Source organism: Salvia miltiorrhiza, chromosome 4 (genome assembly GCF_028751815.1).
Source record: "Salvia miltiorrhiza cultivar Shanhuang (shh) chromosome 4, IMPLAD_Smil_shh, whole genome shotgun sequence".
NCBI classification, from domain to species: domain Eukaryota; kingdom Viridiplantae; phylum Streptophyta; class Magnoliopsida; order Lamiales; family Lamiaceae; genus Salvia; species Salvia miltiorrhiza.
The window spans coordinates 3627955-3644283 of NC_080390.1; the positions used below are offsets into that span (position 1 = coordinate 3627955).

Sequence of the window (16329 nt, forward strand, 5' to 3'; positions counted from 1 at the left end):
AATAATATTTTGCCCACCTCCGCCTCCGCCTCCTCCTCCTCCTCCACCTCCACCTCCACCTCCACCTCCGCCTCCGCCTCCGCCTCCGCCTCCGCCTCCTCCTCCTCCTCCTCCACCTCCGCCTCCGCCTCCTCCTCCTCTCCTCCTCCTCCTCCACCTCCGCCTCCGCCTCCGCCTCCTCCTCCTCCTCCACCTCCGCCTCCACCTCCACCTCCGCCTCCTCCTCCACCTCCGCCTCCGCCTCCGCCTCCTCCTCCTCCTCCACCTCCACCTCCACCTCCCCCACCTCCGCCTCCACCACCTCCACCTCCTCCACCTCCACCTCCACCACCTCCGCCTCCTCCTCGATCTCCACCTCCGCCTCCTCCTCGATCTCCACCTCCACCTTCACCACGTATTATTGCATTACCCTAAGTTGATGATAGCCACAATATTCCACGTACCACCTCCGTCTTAATCTCTTTTCACGTTATTCCGCCTTTGTTTATTAATGAAATAATAAATTCCGTTACAGGATATGACATTTTTACTTTGATGATTCTCATGCATCTTTCTTGAGGAATCTTTTATATTTTCTATAAATAAGAATTCTCTATTTCTCCTACGAGGAACTAGTTAGCTTTCATCCATTTTGTTTAACTTTAGTCCCACAAGAAGACATGGTCAGAGTCTACGTGCGGAATGTTACATCTATGGGGTGAGCTAGCTAGCTTAATAACGTTGGTGAAATTAATGTATATATATACTTCGATCATGTAATAAATGAATAATATATATTTATATATTTGACTGAGTTATCAAGGTACGTAGTTAAAGTTGATTGTATGGTCCATTTATACTCGAGTGTTATACTATCTCTGCGCCTTCTTATATGACAAATTATAATAAACTCCTCCCACATAATTTGTATATTTACCGTCGCGTGCAAAACTTTAACTAAAATGTGAAGTTTAATACAATTTAAATTATGGAGTAGTACCGATGCAGGAATTGAGAAATAAAATTTCCGTTTCATCATCTTATCAATTTAGTATATATATTATAGAATATAGTACAACACCTCGTAAAGCAACATGATATGTACATTAACTATTGGAAATTTCGGAGATAAAAGATCAACTCTCAAAAGTTGCGACGTGTTTTGAATGGAACTGGGTGTTTGGCTGAGCTTATAAGCTCTTTAAATTGATTTATAAGTTTTTTTTTAAGTATTTGATAAAATAAGTCTCTAAAGTGTTTATAAGCTGTAAAAATAAGCTTTAAGAGCTTATAAGCTCCCAAAAAAATATGTTCTTCTACCCAACTTGTTTTCTTATTATCTTCTAAGCAACATTCATTTTACAAAAATAACTCAACTATAATTTTTTATTTTCATTATATATCATTCTAATTTTATCTTTTTTTTTCAATTTTCTCTCTCTAACAAAGATTTTCTCTCACCAACTAAAAATTCTCTCTGTAACTTATAAATTCAATTACCCAAACACTTTGACAACTTATATAAGCTTTTAAAACATCTTATAAGTTCCTAAGTCATAAGTTTCAAGATCTTATAAGCTCTTTAAAATAATTAGGCTTAGCCAAACACCCTCTCAATATATACAATTATCTATTCTCCTATGATGTTGTTTGTTTGTATAAGGGATGAATAAGTTCCATTTATCATCTTATACCTCGTTTGCTTTGACGTACTAAAAAATTCAGCTGGTACATTTTTTTCTTGGAAAATGGATAATTTTATACTTAAGGAAGGGTGATATATATATACTATGAGGAGTGGATAAATTAATATATCATTCAACTCAAACAAGATACTATAAAAAATGTGATCCCCACTTTAAGTGATAAATTTATATCTCATTATATTATCCTTATATTTAAAAGGATAAAAAGTAAACTCACCCGTACGATAAACATAAAAATATATATTCATTAAATAAGATAAAAAAAACATAAAAATCAATTAATTTTTGTTTAAAATTACATCATTTCCTCTCTCTCCAACCTCCACCATCTGTATCCCCATTTTAAAATTAATTGACATCGCACCCCATGACATTCCTGCCACTACAGTGTTGATCGAATTCAGTTGAAATTACCGCCTCTTTTGGCGGCTGGCGGGCGAAGCAGACTGTGAAAAATAAGAAGTGATCACAATCTGCAGGTTGAACTTGTTACAGCCAAAAGCAGAAAAATGGAAGGTAATATAATTTCATTCTCAGAATTTATCGAATCCAGTTCTTCTGCACCTTGTTTTTGCTCGTTTTACAAAAATCGCATTGCACAAGCAAATCTTGCATGCACTGCAATGTCTCGGTCTCCTCTCATTTCTTAAGATTATGTTGGTCTCAGTCCATTTCGTTGTTGATGTTACTTGACGCTTTACTTCTGTTAAAAAAAAATACTAATTTACTATGTTATCTGAATCATTTAATTATTGCAGCACAGTGGAAATGTAGTTATCTATTGGTCTATGTTGGAAAAATATGTATTAAATTAAATAGTGGTTAATCCATATTTAATTATGATAAATTCATTGGAATTTGTCGAATATTAATTGTAGATTTAATGTATTTTTTTTTAAGGATAATTTTAGTTTATTTGATTGTTTATTTTCAAGTTATAATGAATGAGCAGTTAATACATGATGTTTGGTGGTTCGTTCGTGAATAGCATATGAGGCAAAGGGCGGTTACGCCACGTGCCGTATGGTGACAAGGCGCAACCATTCAAATCTAACCACTCACACTTATTCAGATTCAACCACCTCGCTCTCTTTTGCGAGCAGACACACCTGTTTAGGGTTCAACCACCTCGCACCCCTTCGCAAACAGGCACCTTCTGCCTATAAATAGGAGGCCCTTTCATTGTTAGAATCATTCATTCAACATATCATTTCGATCGTAGTCGAATATTCTATCATATTTTTCATATAGTTCGAGACATAGGAGTGATATTCACTCCCAAATATCGAGTAATTCACCAGAACGTCGAGCCTGCTAGTGTGCAATACCTCGAGTTCACCAAACCGTTGTATCTTGGAGACTTTGTCGTCGAACCGCGTAGCACATATTTAGGGACAATTTTGTCTTACGGACATAGTGTCTAACACTAGCCTCGTTTTTTTCGGTATCCATGCTTGTATTTATTATTATTATTACTATTATTATTATTATTATGATTATTATACGTTTCTATATTGTTATTTGCTTATTGTTATTTCAACACCTACCATATTTAATAATATAATTATTAACCTATTTGTATTCTTTCTAGTATTTTTTGCAGGCAAATACAAGTTGATGTCCATTCTTGTTTTACTACAATTGAGACAAAGATTAATTGTGGACTGAAAGTTGTTGCTATCGCAAAATAAAATATTGGATAGAATGTTTGAACAATTGAACCAACAAATGCCAATGTGAAAAGAAGTAAAGCAACTGAAAAGAAAAGTACATACAATGAAATAAATTTATACTGCAATATTAATAAATTGTAGTTGTGAATCCACTATAAAAATCCCTTTTACAATGTATTACACAATATACTTAATAGAATCCCTTTTATTAAATAGATCTGATATATAAGAGAAAAAAAATCCCTTCTAATCCTATCATATATGCTAGCAACAGCTAGACTTAATACTGAAGCTAATATGCGTATTACAAACATACAAAACTTATCAGCTAGTCCTATATACACGAGTCTCTCACTCAAGATATGCTAAACTAGATGTTGGAGTGTATATTAGAATAATACAGCTTCACAATCCTGCTCTACGACACTTGTATATCTTCTTGTATGAATTGGTATCAAATGCAGAGGCCTTCCACCCTATTTATAGATGAATACTATGCTCTCCTTTGGAGAGCAAGGGTTGAAGGCTGCATAACGTGTATAAAGAACGTGGGATCTGTTTCAAACTTGTAGCCAAAGTTTGCTTGGTTAGCAAACCCTAATCAATATTCCTACTTTTATGCTTTGTCTTGGTCTTGGCTGATTTTCTCTTCCATCTTCCAATCTTTAATAAATACAAAATTATCTGATAATTAAAATCATTATATGAAGAAGATAAAACATAGAAGTTTTAATTCAATAAATTTGAATCTACAGTTAAAATATTTAACTCTAGCAATCTCCCATTTTTATCCTTTTTCATCAAAACCAAAAGCCGAAGAGAATTAATAAAGAATGACAAAAATCATCATAAACGCCCCCTAGTAAAACTCTCACTCAAAATGAAATCAGCCTAAAATATGACCTTGTCATTCGAAACAAACTCCCCCTCAATCAAGATGTAAAAAGAAAAAAAAAAAAAAAAGAACCTCGTATGAAACGCATCATATAAAATAGGCCAAGAACAATATAATGCCAAAACAACATTAATATGTCATGCCATCAAAAAAATAAAATAAATGTGTTCGTTGTATAACCAACCACCAAATAGAATATTCAAACATCCCACCAAACATAAATAAAAAGAGTTCTTATTTAAACACAAAACAACCAATGTTTAAAATCTTTCTCAACCCCACTTCTTATGTTGTTGCTTTCCCGCTTCTTTATCATTCATGCACTTCATCCTCTTGTCCTTCGGTTCGGCTACTGCTAGCTACACCTTCTTCCCAATTTTTTGAAGAAAGTAAGATCTTCAACATCTCAACTCTCTTTTTCGCCTTTTTTAAGTGAGACTCAAAGAACATTTGGTTGGACATTGCATTAGCTTTCTTCCACTTCGAACATTGAGGTTTAATATGCCCTTAGTTTTTACAGAAACTACACATTGATTCAAATTTCTTTGATTTTCTAATCGTAGATAAAGAATCAATAGTCATAGGTTTTGTTACTCCTTCTTTAGCAAAAGGTTTTTCATTTGTAGAAATAATTTTTGGAAAAATAACTTGTAAAGTTTTATCAAACCCTAGACCTTCGGTGTTAGTTCGTGGAATAGATAATACCTCATCGAGTTTAGAAGTACTTGTATTCAATTTCTTGAATGTTTCAGTGGCAATCTCAAGTTGGGACTTCATTTTCTCAATTTTGGCATCCCTTTTGGTAAGGTTTACTTCCAACTTCTCCACCAATCTTTGAAGGCTTGCATTTTCTTTTGTTAGAAATTCGAGTTGTACAAATTGGACTTTTTATTTGTGCATGAATTCGGAGTATAGACATTTCAAATTTGCAACTACGAGATCGATTTTCTCCTCTCGCATTGAATATGATTCACATTCAAAAAAGACTCAAAAGCAAAATAAGTTTAAATCATCAATATATTCTATACTTATAGTAGTTCATTCAATTTGCACAACATTTGTTGGGTCCCCTGAGGGTTGAAAGGACATGTGTATGGGGGGGGGGGGGAATACACATGTAGGCTATTTTTGAATCTACGTTACTTAAAACAAACACCTTTGTACTGAAAGACAGTTTTACTGCTTTGAAAATGTGCGCTTCAGTTAATCGAGGTGGTCAATTAACTTCAGTCCAATTAAGGCTTCAGTCGTAAGTAAAACAGAGTAGAGTTACTTATTTAACTGACTGTCGAAAGATTGATCAGTTAAACCAATAACTCTAGCAGCGAAATATTAAACTTAGTAAAATAGCCTTGAAAGATTTTCTTCATAGAGAATCCCTTGGTCACTCTTTTCAGTTAGTCAGTATTATAGAAACAGAGATATGCGCAAATACTGAATATAAAAGCAAGTAAAAACACAAGGATTTTTTACGTGGTTCGGAAAACAACGTTCCTATATCCACAGCCAGAAAACGATCTGACAATCACTCGCTTGTGTTTACGGGTGCACAGCAAATCTGAACAACTGAAACAACCGTTCCAGCACCAATACACTGGGTTGAATTTCTCTTTCTTCTCTTAGTGCGATAACACACACTAAGAACTCTGAGTCAGAACACTGGTCTGAACTCGCTCTAACTTCAAACACTTAACTCTAAACGAAGAGGGGTTTGAACTTTTCTTCCAACTAAGATTACTTGAGAACAGACTCTCGCGTAATCAAATTCTAGGCTTAGGATGTGTATGAGATATATGCCTAGAACGTTAAGAGAGTTTTGGTGATCAAATATTCTGATGACTTAGACTTTGATGACTCTCTTCTTCGATTTAATCTTTTGTGAATGGTTAAGCTTGAGTAGCAATTTCTGCAGAGCTTTGGCTATGTAATTAAATCGGTGAAGATTTGCGGTTGATTCTCGGTGCTATTTATAGGTGGAGTTCCGACTAGTTCCGTTGGAGAGAAGGTCTTCGAAATTCTTGCCGTTGTGAGATATTGTCACTTCATGGGCTGAGGTGGCAATCTTCGCAGGCTCATTCATACTTGAATTTGAATCGGAGTAGTCTTGGAGCTTGTTACTTCTGCAACTTTACACGAAAAGATAAAGTTTGGTCCTTGCTAGGACGGTCGTCAAATCCTCTGCATTTAATGCTCCGTACATGACATTTAATGATGCGTGTCTGATATTCCTTGGTTCAGTCGAGAGTAGAAAGGTTGTTAGCACTTTCACTTGCTTTAGTTTTACGATGACATGAATCCTTTGAGTAGCTTCTGACTGGTACTCGCATTCAATCTTCAGTCAGGGAATGTCTCATGATGCTTCAGTCAGAATGACATCAGTTGCGTTGTCTTTTGTTTATCAGTCAACAAGCCAGAATCCTATTCTATGCACTTTGAATTCTAACACTTGAGTTCAACGAAAAAGACTAAAGCTATAGAAAGGACCTAAGGGATTTTGGTATCATCAAAATAAGGGCAAGAATATTCCATTCATTTCCCTACAACATTGTTGACGATGTTGTTTTCTTCTTCGAGTGTTGACGTGAATGTGCTCACTTCTGATTCCACATTTTGATCTAAGACAACATCTTCATCAAGCGAGCGTTTTCTACTGATCAATACATCGAACTTTGAAGTTTGATGCTCAACGACCTCCTTCCTATCTTTTATAGCTTGGTAGATTTTGTTCACTCTCGAGATCTCTTAGCTTGGTGTTCCATCTTCTTTGTATGAGACTAACATGGTAACAGTCTCTTCCTTTTAGGAGCTGGTTTGTAGCAGCAAATTCAGGAGAGTTTTGAGATTGGCGGGTGCTTGAGCCGTTCTTTATTTTCTGTTTTTTCTTTCTCTGTTGTATCTCCACCCTCTGTTCTTCTTTGGTACTGCTGGTACCGTTTTCTATGAAAGTTGAATACATTTTTCTGCTCAAAAAAAAAAAAAAAATTAAATGTCGAAACCTTATTTGGCCTAACTTTCATTAATGAACTATATATGACTATCCAATTCATCAAAACATGCAAAATTGTATTCCGTACAAAACGCCTATATAAATGGAAACTTTCCTGAGGTTTTTCCATGAATTAGGTGCATTTGTGCTTATTAATTATCTTATTAGTAGCAAGCAGTCATGGAAAATAAAATGTTGAATGCTGTAGTTGTAATCTTCTTCGCATTGCTTGCTTCTTCTGCCAATGCTACCATCATTATACCACCACAACTTTGTATTCCAAGTCTTCCATTTCCATTTCCAATTCCATTTCCATTTAATATTTCAATAATATTTTGCCCACCTCCACCTCCACCTCCACCTCCACCTCCACCACCTCCGCCTCCTCCTCCGCCTCCACCTCCACCACCTCCGCCTCCTCCTCCGCCTCCTCCTCCACCTCCTCCACCTCCACCTCCACCACCTCCGCCTCCTCCTCGATCTCCACCTCCGCCTCCTCCTCGATCTCCGCCTCCTCCTCGATCTCCACCTCCGCCTCCTCCTCGATCTCCGCCTCCTCCTCCTCCTCCGCCTCCTCCTCCTCCTCCTCCTCCACCTCCGCCTCCGCCTCCGCCTCCTCCTCCTCCTCCTCCTCCACCTCCACCTCCACCTCCACCTCCCCCACCTCCGCCTCCACCACCTCCACCTCCACCACCTCCGCCTCCTCCTCGATCTCCACCTCCGCCTCCTCCTCGATCTCCACCTCCACCTTCACCACGTATTATTGCATTACCCTAAGTTGATGATAGCCACAATATTCCACGTACCACCTCCGTCTTAATCTCTTTTCACGTTATTCCGCCTTTGTTTATTAATGAAATAATAAATTCCGTTACAGGAATATTATCTTATAAATATGACATTTTTACTTTGATGATTCTCATGCATCTTTCTTGAGGAATCTTTTATATTTTCTATAAATAAGAATTCTCTATTTCTCCTACGAGGAACTAGTTAGCTTTCATCCATTTTGTTTAACTTTAGTCCCACAAGAAGACATGATCAGAGTCTACGTGCGGAATGTTACATCTATGGGGTGAGCTAGCTAGCTTAATTACGTTGGTGAAATTAATGTATATATATACTTCGATCATGTAATAAATGAATAATATATATTTATATATTTGACTGAGTTATCAAGGTACGTAGTTAAAGTTGATTGTATGGTCCATTTATACTCGAGTATTATACTATCTCTGCGCCTTCTTATATGACAAATTATAATAAACTCCTCCCACATAATTTGTATATTTACCGTCGCGTGCAAAACTTTAACTAAAATGTGAAGTTTAAGTACAATTTAAATTATGGAGTAGTACCGATCCAGGAATTGAGAAATAATATAAACTGGAAAATAAAACTCACCCGTACGATAAACATAAAAATATATATTCATTAAATAATATAACAAAAATAAAAACATAAAAATCAATTAATTTTTGTTTAAAATTACATCATTTCCTCTCTCTCCAACCTCCACCATCTGTATCCCCATTTTTAAATTAATTGACATCGCACCCCATGACATTCCTGCCACTACAGTGTTCATCGAATTCAGTTGAAATTACCGCCTCTTTTGGCGGCTGGCGGGCGAAGTAGACTGTGAAAAATAAGAAGTGATCACAATCTGCAGGTTGAACTTGTTACAGCCAAAAGCAGAAAAATGGAAGGGAATATAATTTCATTCTCAGAATTTATCGAATCCAGTTCTTCTGCACCTTGTTTTTGCTCGTTTTACAGAAATCGCATTGCACAAGCAAATCTTGCATGCACTGCAATGTCTCGGTCTCCTCTCATTTCTTAAGATTATGTTGGTCTCAGTCCATTTCGTTGTTGATGTTACTTGACGCTTTACTTCTGTTATGTTATCTGAATCATTTAATTATTGCAGCCAATTAGGCGTGAAGATCACAGTGGAAATGTAGTTATCTGTGGTCTATGTTGGAAAAATATGTATTAAATTAAAGGGTTAATTGCCCCTAAATACACAAACTTTCACCAAATTCTGGAATTGCACACCAACTTTAAAATCTTCCCTACAATACATCACCTTTTCTTTTTTTCTGATTTTTCCCACGACCACAAAATCCCCAATTAGAAAAATGACGTGGCGATCGGAAATACACGTAGACACGTCGGACGTCAGAGAAAAACGACGTAGTTTTAACCAAAGGTCCAAAACGACGTCGTTTTGGGTAAAATCAACTTATTTCTTGTTTTGTTTTCCCTATTCACATTTTCAGCCCTAAATTACAGAATTTCCACCCATACGAGAATCTCCACCATTTGAGGGTGCAAAGTTCTCGACCGTTTGAGCGCGCGAACTTCTCCTCTCCCGTATGTTCTGATTGTTGGGCTGCAAGTTCTAATTCAATTCGTGAATCTCCACCGTTTGAGGGCGCGAAGAAACATGAGCGATAGGTATGCATCTAATCCAAGCTTTAGGTTGATTTTCCACCGTTTGAGGACGGCGTCAATTTCTATTTTTGTATAAGATGACGCCAATCCTGAATTTATGTTGCTGAATTTCATTTTTGCTGAATATGGGAGATAGCTTTTGCTAGAATTTCATTTTAATTTTCTTGTGCTGTCACTCTGAGATCGTCAAAAGCATCACAAGTTGAATGATTTGTAGCCTTAATATTCTTTTGCTTTTGCTTTTGCTTTAAACCCATAGCTGCTGTGAAGAAGAATGGAAGAAATCCATTAGAAATTTGAAGAATAAAGGCTTGAGCTTCGTAGAAGAATGGAAGGGAAAAATCAGAACACTTAGGGCACGATTTTTTTAATCTGCAAATAAATTGTGTAGTACTCCAAAAATGATGTCGTTTTGAAGTTAGGTGACACGTCATTTTCCAGGTGTTCTGACGTGATTACGTGTTAATTTTCGATCGCCACGTCATTTTTTCGATTGGGGATTTTGTGGTCGTGGGAAAAATCAGAAGAAAAGGAAAGATGATGTATTGTAGGGAAGATTTTAAAGTTGGTGTGCAATTCCAGAATTTGGTGAAAGTTTGTGTATTTAGGGGCAATTAACCCTAAATTAAATAGTGGTTAATCCATATTTAATTATGATAAATTCATTGGAATTTGTCATAAACTAATTGTAGATTTAATGTATTTTTTTAAAGGATAATTTTAATGTATTTGATTGTTTATTTTCAAGTTATAATGAATGAACAATTAATACATGATGTTTGGTGGTTCGTTTGTGAAATAGCATATGAGGCAAAGAGCGGTTACGCCACGTGCCGTATGGTGACAAGGCGCAACCGTTCAAATCTAACCACTCACTTATTCAGATTCAACCACCTCGCTCTCTTTTGCGAGCAGACACACCTGTTTAGGGTTCAACCACCTCGCACCCCTTCGCAAACAGGCACCTTCTGCCTATAAATAGGAGGCCCTTTCATAGTTAGAATCATTCATTCAACATATCATTTCGATCGTAGTCGAATATTCTATCATATTTTTCATATAGTTCGAGACATAGGAGTGATATTCACTCCCAAATATCGAGTAATTCACCAGAACGTCGAGCCTGCTAGTGTGCAATACCTCGAGTTCACCAAACCGTTGTATCTTGGAGACTTTGTCGTCGAACCGCGTAGCACATATTCAGGGACAATTTTGTCTTACGGACATAGTGTCTAACACTAGCCTCGTTTTTTTCGGTATCCATGCTTGTATTTATTATTATTATTACTTTTATTATTATTATGATTATTATACGTTTCTATATTGTTATTTGCTTATTGTTATTTCAACACCTACCATATATAATAATATAATTATTGACCTATTTGTATTCTTTCTAGTATTTTTTGCAGGCAAATACAAGTTGATGTCCATTCTAGTTTTACTACAATTGAGACAAAGATTAATTGTGGACTGAAAGTTGTTGCTATCGCAAAATAAAATATTGGATAGAATGTTTGAACAATTGAACCAACAAATGCCAATGTGAAAAGAAGTAAAGCAACTGAAAAGAAAAGTACATACAATGAAATAAATTTATACTGCAATATTAATAAATTGTAGTTGTGAATCCACTATAAAAATCCCTTTTACAATATATTACACAATATACTTAATAGAATCCCTCTTATTAAATAGATCCGATATATAAGAGGAAAAAAAAATCCCTTCTAATCCTATCATATATGCTAGCAACAACTAGACTTAATACTAAAGCTAATATGCGTATTACAAACTTACAAAACTTATCAGCTAGTCCTATATACACGAGTCTCTCACTCAAGCCAGAATCCTATTCTATGCACTTTGAATTCTAACACTTGAGTTCAACGAAAAAGACTAAAGCTATAGAAAGGACCTAAGGGATTTTGGTATCATCAAAATAAGGGCAAGAATATTCCATTCATTTCCCTACAACATTGTTGACGATGTTGTTTTCTTCTTCGAGTGTTGACGTGAATGTGCTCACTTCTGATTCCACATTTTGATCTAAGACAACATCTTCATCAAGCGAGCGTTTTCTACTGATCAATACATCGAACTTTGAAGTTTGATGCTCAACGACCTCCTTCCTATCTTTTATAGCTTGGTAGATTTTGTTCACTCTCGAGATCTCTTAGCTTGGTGTTCCATCTTCTTTGTATGAGACTAACATGGTAACAGTCTCTTCCTTTTCCTCCTTGTCATCAACTTCGTCTTCTTCATCGCTTATGCTTATGAATAGGTACTTTCTGTACATCCTTAGGGCGCGTTTGATGCCTTAGTTTATGCAGTACTAGCATAAGTATACTGGCTTATAAGAGAGTTTGGTATCCTACACACGCATTATGCACGGCCCTTGTAAAATGAAGACCCGGTAACAATTTCCCTGTTTACGCTGGTTTACGAATCACACCCCCACCCTCGGTTACCGATGCCAACCATAAAGAAAAGAATTAATTTTCCTTCAATGCCCTCCAGCCTTTACATTAAAATTTCATTTTTGAAAATATTTCGGCCTCCTCCCTCTCTACTTTTCTCTCTCTCTCTCTCTCTTGTTAAATTAACTTAAAAATGAATTAATACAATTTCTTACATTTGCGATTTGCCTAAAAAAATTTGGTTACAGTGTGACTGCATACACAATAAAGGACAACGCCTTGAAAACCGGTGAACTAGACTACATAAGAGCATCCACCGCCAACGCCATGGTGGCCATGGCGTTGCTCAGCCCACGGACGGAGTGCTCGAAGCTGTGGAAGTGAGAGGAGGGGATGATGCCGTCGGCTTCGAGGAGTTTGTGGCAGCGCAGGCCGCTGAAGAGGTCCATGAAGACGGCGACGAGGAAGGCGGCCATGATGAAGTAGAGCTCCTAGAATTTGATTCTTGAAGTGGGGAACCATGTTAGGCAGGGGCGGTTATGAGGGTGTGCAGGGTGGGCGATCGCACAGGGCCCCAAAAAATCGAGGGCCCCCGATTATATATAGGTTCATATATTTATATATACATATATCGTTGAGAAATAAATAACTTCATTAACCTAGTTCAGTGGAAGTATGCTTCTTTCACAGCTTGTTGACGTAGGTTCGAATCTTGAGAGCAGCATTTTACGTTTTTTTTTTTTGCTTTGACCTTTGGGCCTTTTTCCTTAACTAAGTGGCATGTATCAGAATTCTTTGGGGCCCTTTTCCATAAGTAAAGTGGCGTGTGAAACTGTGAAAGCAAAACCAAAAATAAATGAAGACTTTAGGTATTCCACCTCTCTAAATTATAAAGAATGATCAAACCAAACGTCTCTTTCTCAGTTCTCAATTTTCTCCAATTCTATTTTCTCTTCTACTATCTCTCTCAAGTCTAAAACTCATTATCTCCATTCTCCAATTCTCTATACTGCAGTGTTTAACAAATAACAATCAACATTCAACAGACAACAAGCAAGGTAATTAGGTAAATCTTTTGTGTGAAATTTGTAATTATATTTTAATAATTTAGTTAATAATTATTTTCAATAATTTTTATTTTTTATGTAGGTTGGGATGTTAGTCTATGACTCAGTGGAAATTCAAATTCATTTATAGAGCAAGAGATTAGAGAAGAAATCTGAAATCATCAATTCATCGAGATCATTGGAGCCTGGTTCTATCATTCCTTTCTATTTTTTTACATTATATAGTTAATTTTACTTACTTTGATTGTGCTTAATAGTTAATATGACTCGAAGTCTAAATCGGGATATGAAAAGCGCTGTAAAAAAAAGAAAGAAATTGAATTCATCGAATCTCAAAGGGGTGCTTTTCATAAGTTTTTGACAAAAAAACCTCAAGTAGGTGAAAAATCTGGTACTTCTAATGAGTTAGATGAAATTGTTGTTGATTGTGAGAATGCTGAAATTTTAAAAAATACTATTGATGATGTTAACAAGGATATTACAAATAATTCAAATGATCTGGATGATATTTCTGGTGGTGAGAATGGCAATACTAATGTTACACAAAATGATTCTATTTTAGTTGACATATATGATCCAAGAAAATGGGATGGTCTTGATTCAAATTTGATTGATGTTTTGGTAGTAAATGGTCCAAAAAGAGACTTAACTATAGTGAATGGCCCTAAAGATAAATATTCTAGAAGATTCTCTTCAACTTTTTATACTAGATATTTGTCTAATGGTGAAACTTGTGATAGAGAGTGGCTTGTTTACTCAAAGGAGCTTGATAAAGTTTTTTGTTTTTGCTGTAAAATATTCAAAAAAGGTCATGGAAAAGGTCAATTAACAAATGAAGGCTTTAATGATTGGACTCACCTTAGTACTAGACTTAAAGAACATGAAACAAGTGTTGATCATGTATTGAATATGACTACTTGGTGTGACCTTCGATATAGATTGCCACAAAATGAAACAATTGATAAAGTTGCTCAAGAATTACTTAAAAAAGAAAAGGAATACTGGAAAGATGTTATAACTAGAATTATTATTATTGTGAAGTATCTTGCAAAACATAACCTAGCATTTCGCGGAAAAAATGAAAAGCTATATAAAACTAGGAATGGCAATTTTTTGGGTTTAATTGAGATGTTGGCCAAGATTGATCCTGTGATGAAAGAGCATGTTCATCGTATTGAAAGTGGAAAGATTCATCATCATTATTTGAGCCATGATATTCAAAATGAATTGATACTCTTAATTTCTTCTAGAATAAGATCTGTTATTATAAAAACCATAAAAGATGCAAAGTATTTCTCTTTAATGTTGGATTGTACGCCTGATGCTAGTCATGATGAGCAGATGACCTTAATTCTAAGGTGTGTTGATAGCTCTTTTGAAATAAGAGAATATTTTGTTGAATTCTTGCAAGTTGATGATACGACTGGTCAAGAGCTTTTTCAAGTGTTAGAAAATGTTTTGAAATCTCATGATCTTGATATTGATAATGTTAGAGGTCAAGGATATGATAATGGAGCTAACATGAAAGGTAAAAATCAAGGTGTGCAGAAAAGACTATTAGATTTGAATCCTAGGGCTTTTTATACTCCATGTGGTTGTCATAGTCTTAATTTAGTTTTGTGTGACATTGGAAACACTTGTACGAAAGCAAGAGATTTTTTTGGAATAGTCCAACGTATTTATACTTTATTTGCTAATTCTACAAAGAGGTGGCATATTTTAAAAGAACATGTGAAAGGTCTTACTCTTAAATCATTGTCGGCCACACGATGGGAAAGCCGTGTTGAAAGTGTTAAGGCTATTAGATTCCAAATTGTTGAAATACGAGAAGCCGTACTTGAAGTAGCTGCTATTGATAACGATACTAAAATACAAAGTGAAGCGAAATCCCTAGCTGTTAATGAACTTGGTAATTTTGAATTTTTGCTTGCTATAACTATTTGGTATGAAATTTTATATGCTGTGAACTTGGTTAGCAAACATTTACAGTCAAAAGACATGTTGATTGATACTGCCATGAGCGAGATAAAGGGTTTGGCTTCTTTTTTTAAAAGTTATAGAGAAACCGGATTTTCAAGTGCTATGGAAACTGCGAAACAATTAGCAAATGAATCAGGAACTGACCCTATATTTCCTCAAAGGCGTATAATACGTAGAAAAAGACAATTTGATGAGATGGTTGGTGAGGAAACATCACTATCTTTAGAGGAAGAATTTAGAATTCAATACTTTTTATACATTGTAGATCAAGCAATTGCATCATTAGATAAGAGGTTTGAACAATATGAGTTATATGAGAATATTTTTGGTTTTTTGTTCGATTCTGAGAAGCTCCGATCACTTGATGATATTAAACTTCAATCTTGTTGTAGTCACTTTGAAGATGCACTTAGAAAAGGTGAGGTATCAGATATTCATGGACATGATCTATATATTGAGTTAAAATTGTTTAGAGAGATGTTGCCTAAAGAAAAAATGGGAGCAAGGGATTTATCAATATTTTTGAAACGATTTAATTGTTTTCCAAATGTAATGATTGCTTATAGAATCTTACTTACGGTTCCTGTTACTGTTGCTTCAGCAGAAAGAAGCTTTTCAAAGTTGAAGTTGCTTAAATCACACTTACGGACAACTATGTCGCAGGAAAGACTAAATGGCCTTGCTTTGATGGCGATCGAATGTGATCTTTTGGAAGAAATTGATGATGAAAGTGTTATTAGTGATTTTGTTTCAAAATTTACAAGGAGGGCAGCACTTTTCAAGTGAATGTCTTAGTTTTTACATGCTTATTGTGTAATTTGATTTAAAAAAAAAACTATCGTTCAAATATATATTTTTGTTTTATATTTTTGATATATTTTTAGCTATAGAAAAGGGCCCAATTTTAAATTCTGCACCGGGCCTTCCGTGGGTTAGCCCCGCCCCTGATGTTAGGGTTAATTAATGCTCCCTTTAATCAAATTTTTAAAGGCAAAAATTAAAAAACACTCACTATATGAACATTATGAAAGACTTGCAGAGGATAAATAGGGGCAGGGACGGATCCAGAATTTTTTTATTATGGGGGCACAAAACTATATACTCTCTGTCCCTCATAAATATATATATAGGTGCTTTTTGTATGAGTTTTAATAAAAAAAATATTT

The 16329-nt window shown here is 35.7% G+C and overlaps 1 protein-coding gene across 1 annotated transcript; it reads left to right on the forward strand.

Annotated features, from left to right (window-relative positions):
• Positions 1-13444: 13444 nt before the first annotated feature.
• On the forward strand, positions 13445-16104 carry LOC131021156 (uncharacterized; the record flags this gene model as incomplete). Its single annotated transcript, XM_057950247.1, has 1 exon — positions 13445-16104. A coding segment is annotated over one exon (2505 nt), but the record flags the coding sequence as incomplete, so codon positions are not given.
• Between the last annotated feature and the right edge of the window lie 225 nt (positions 16105-16329).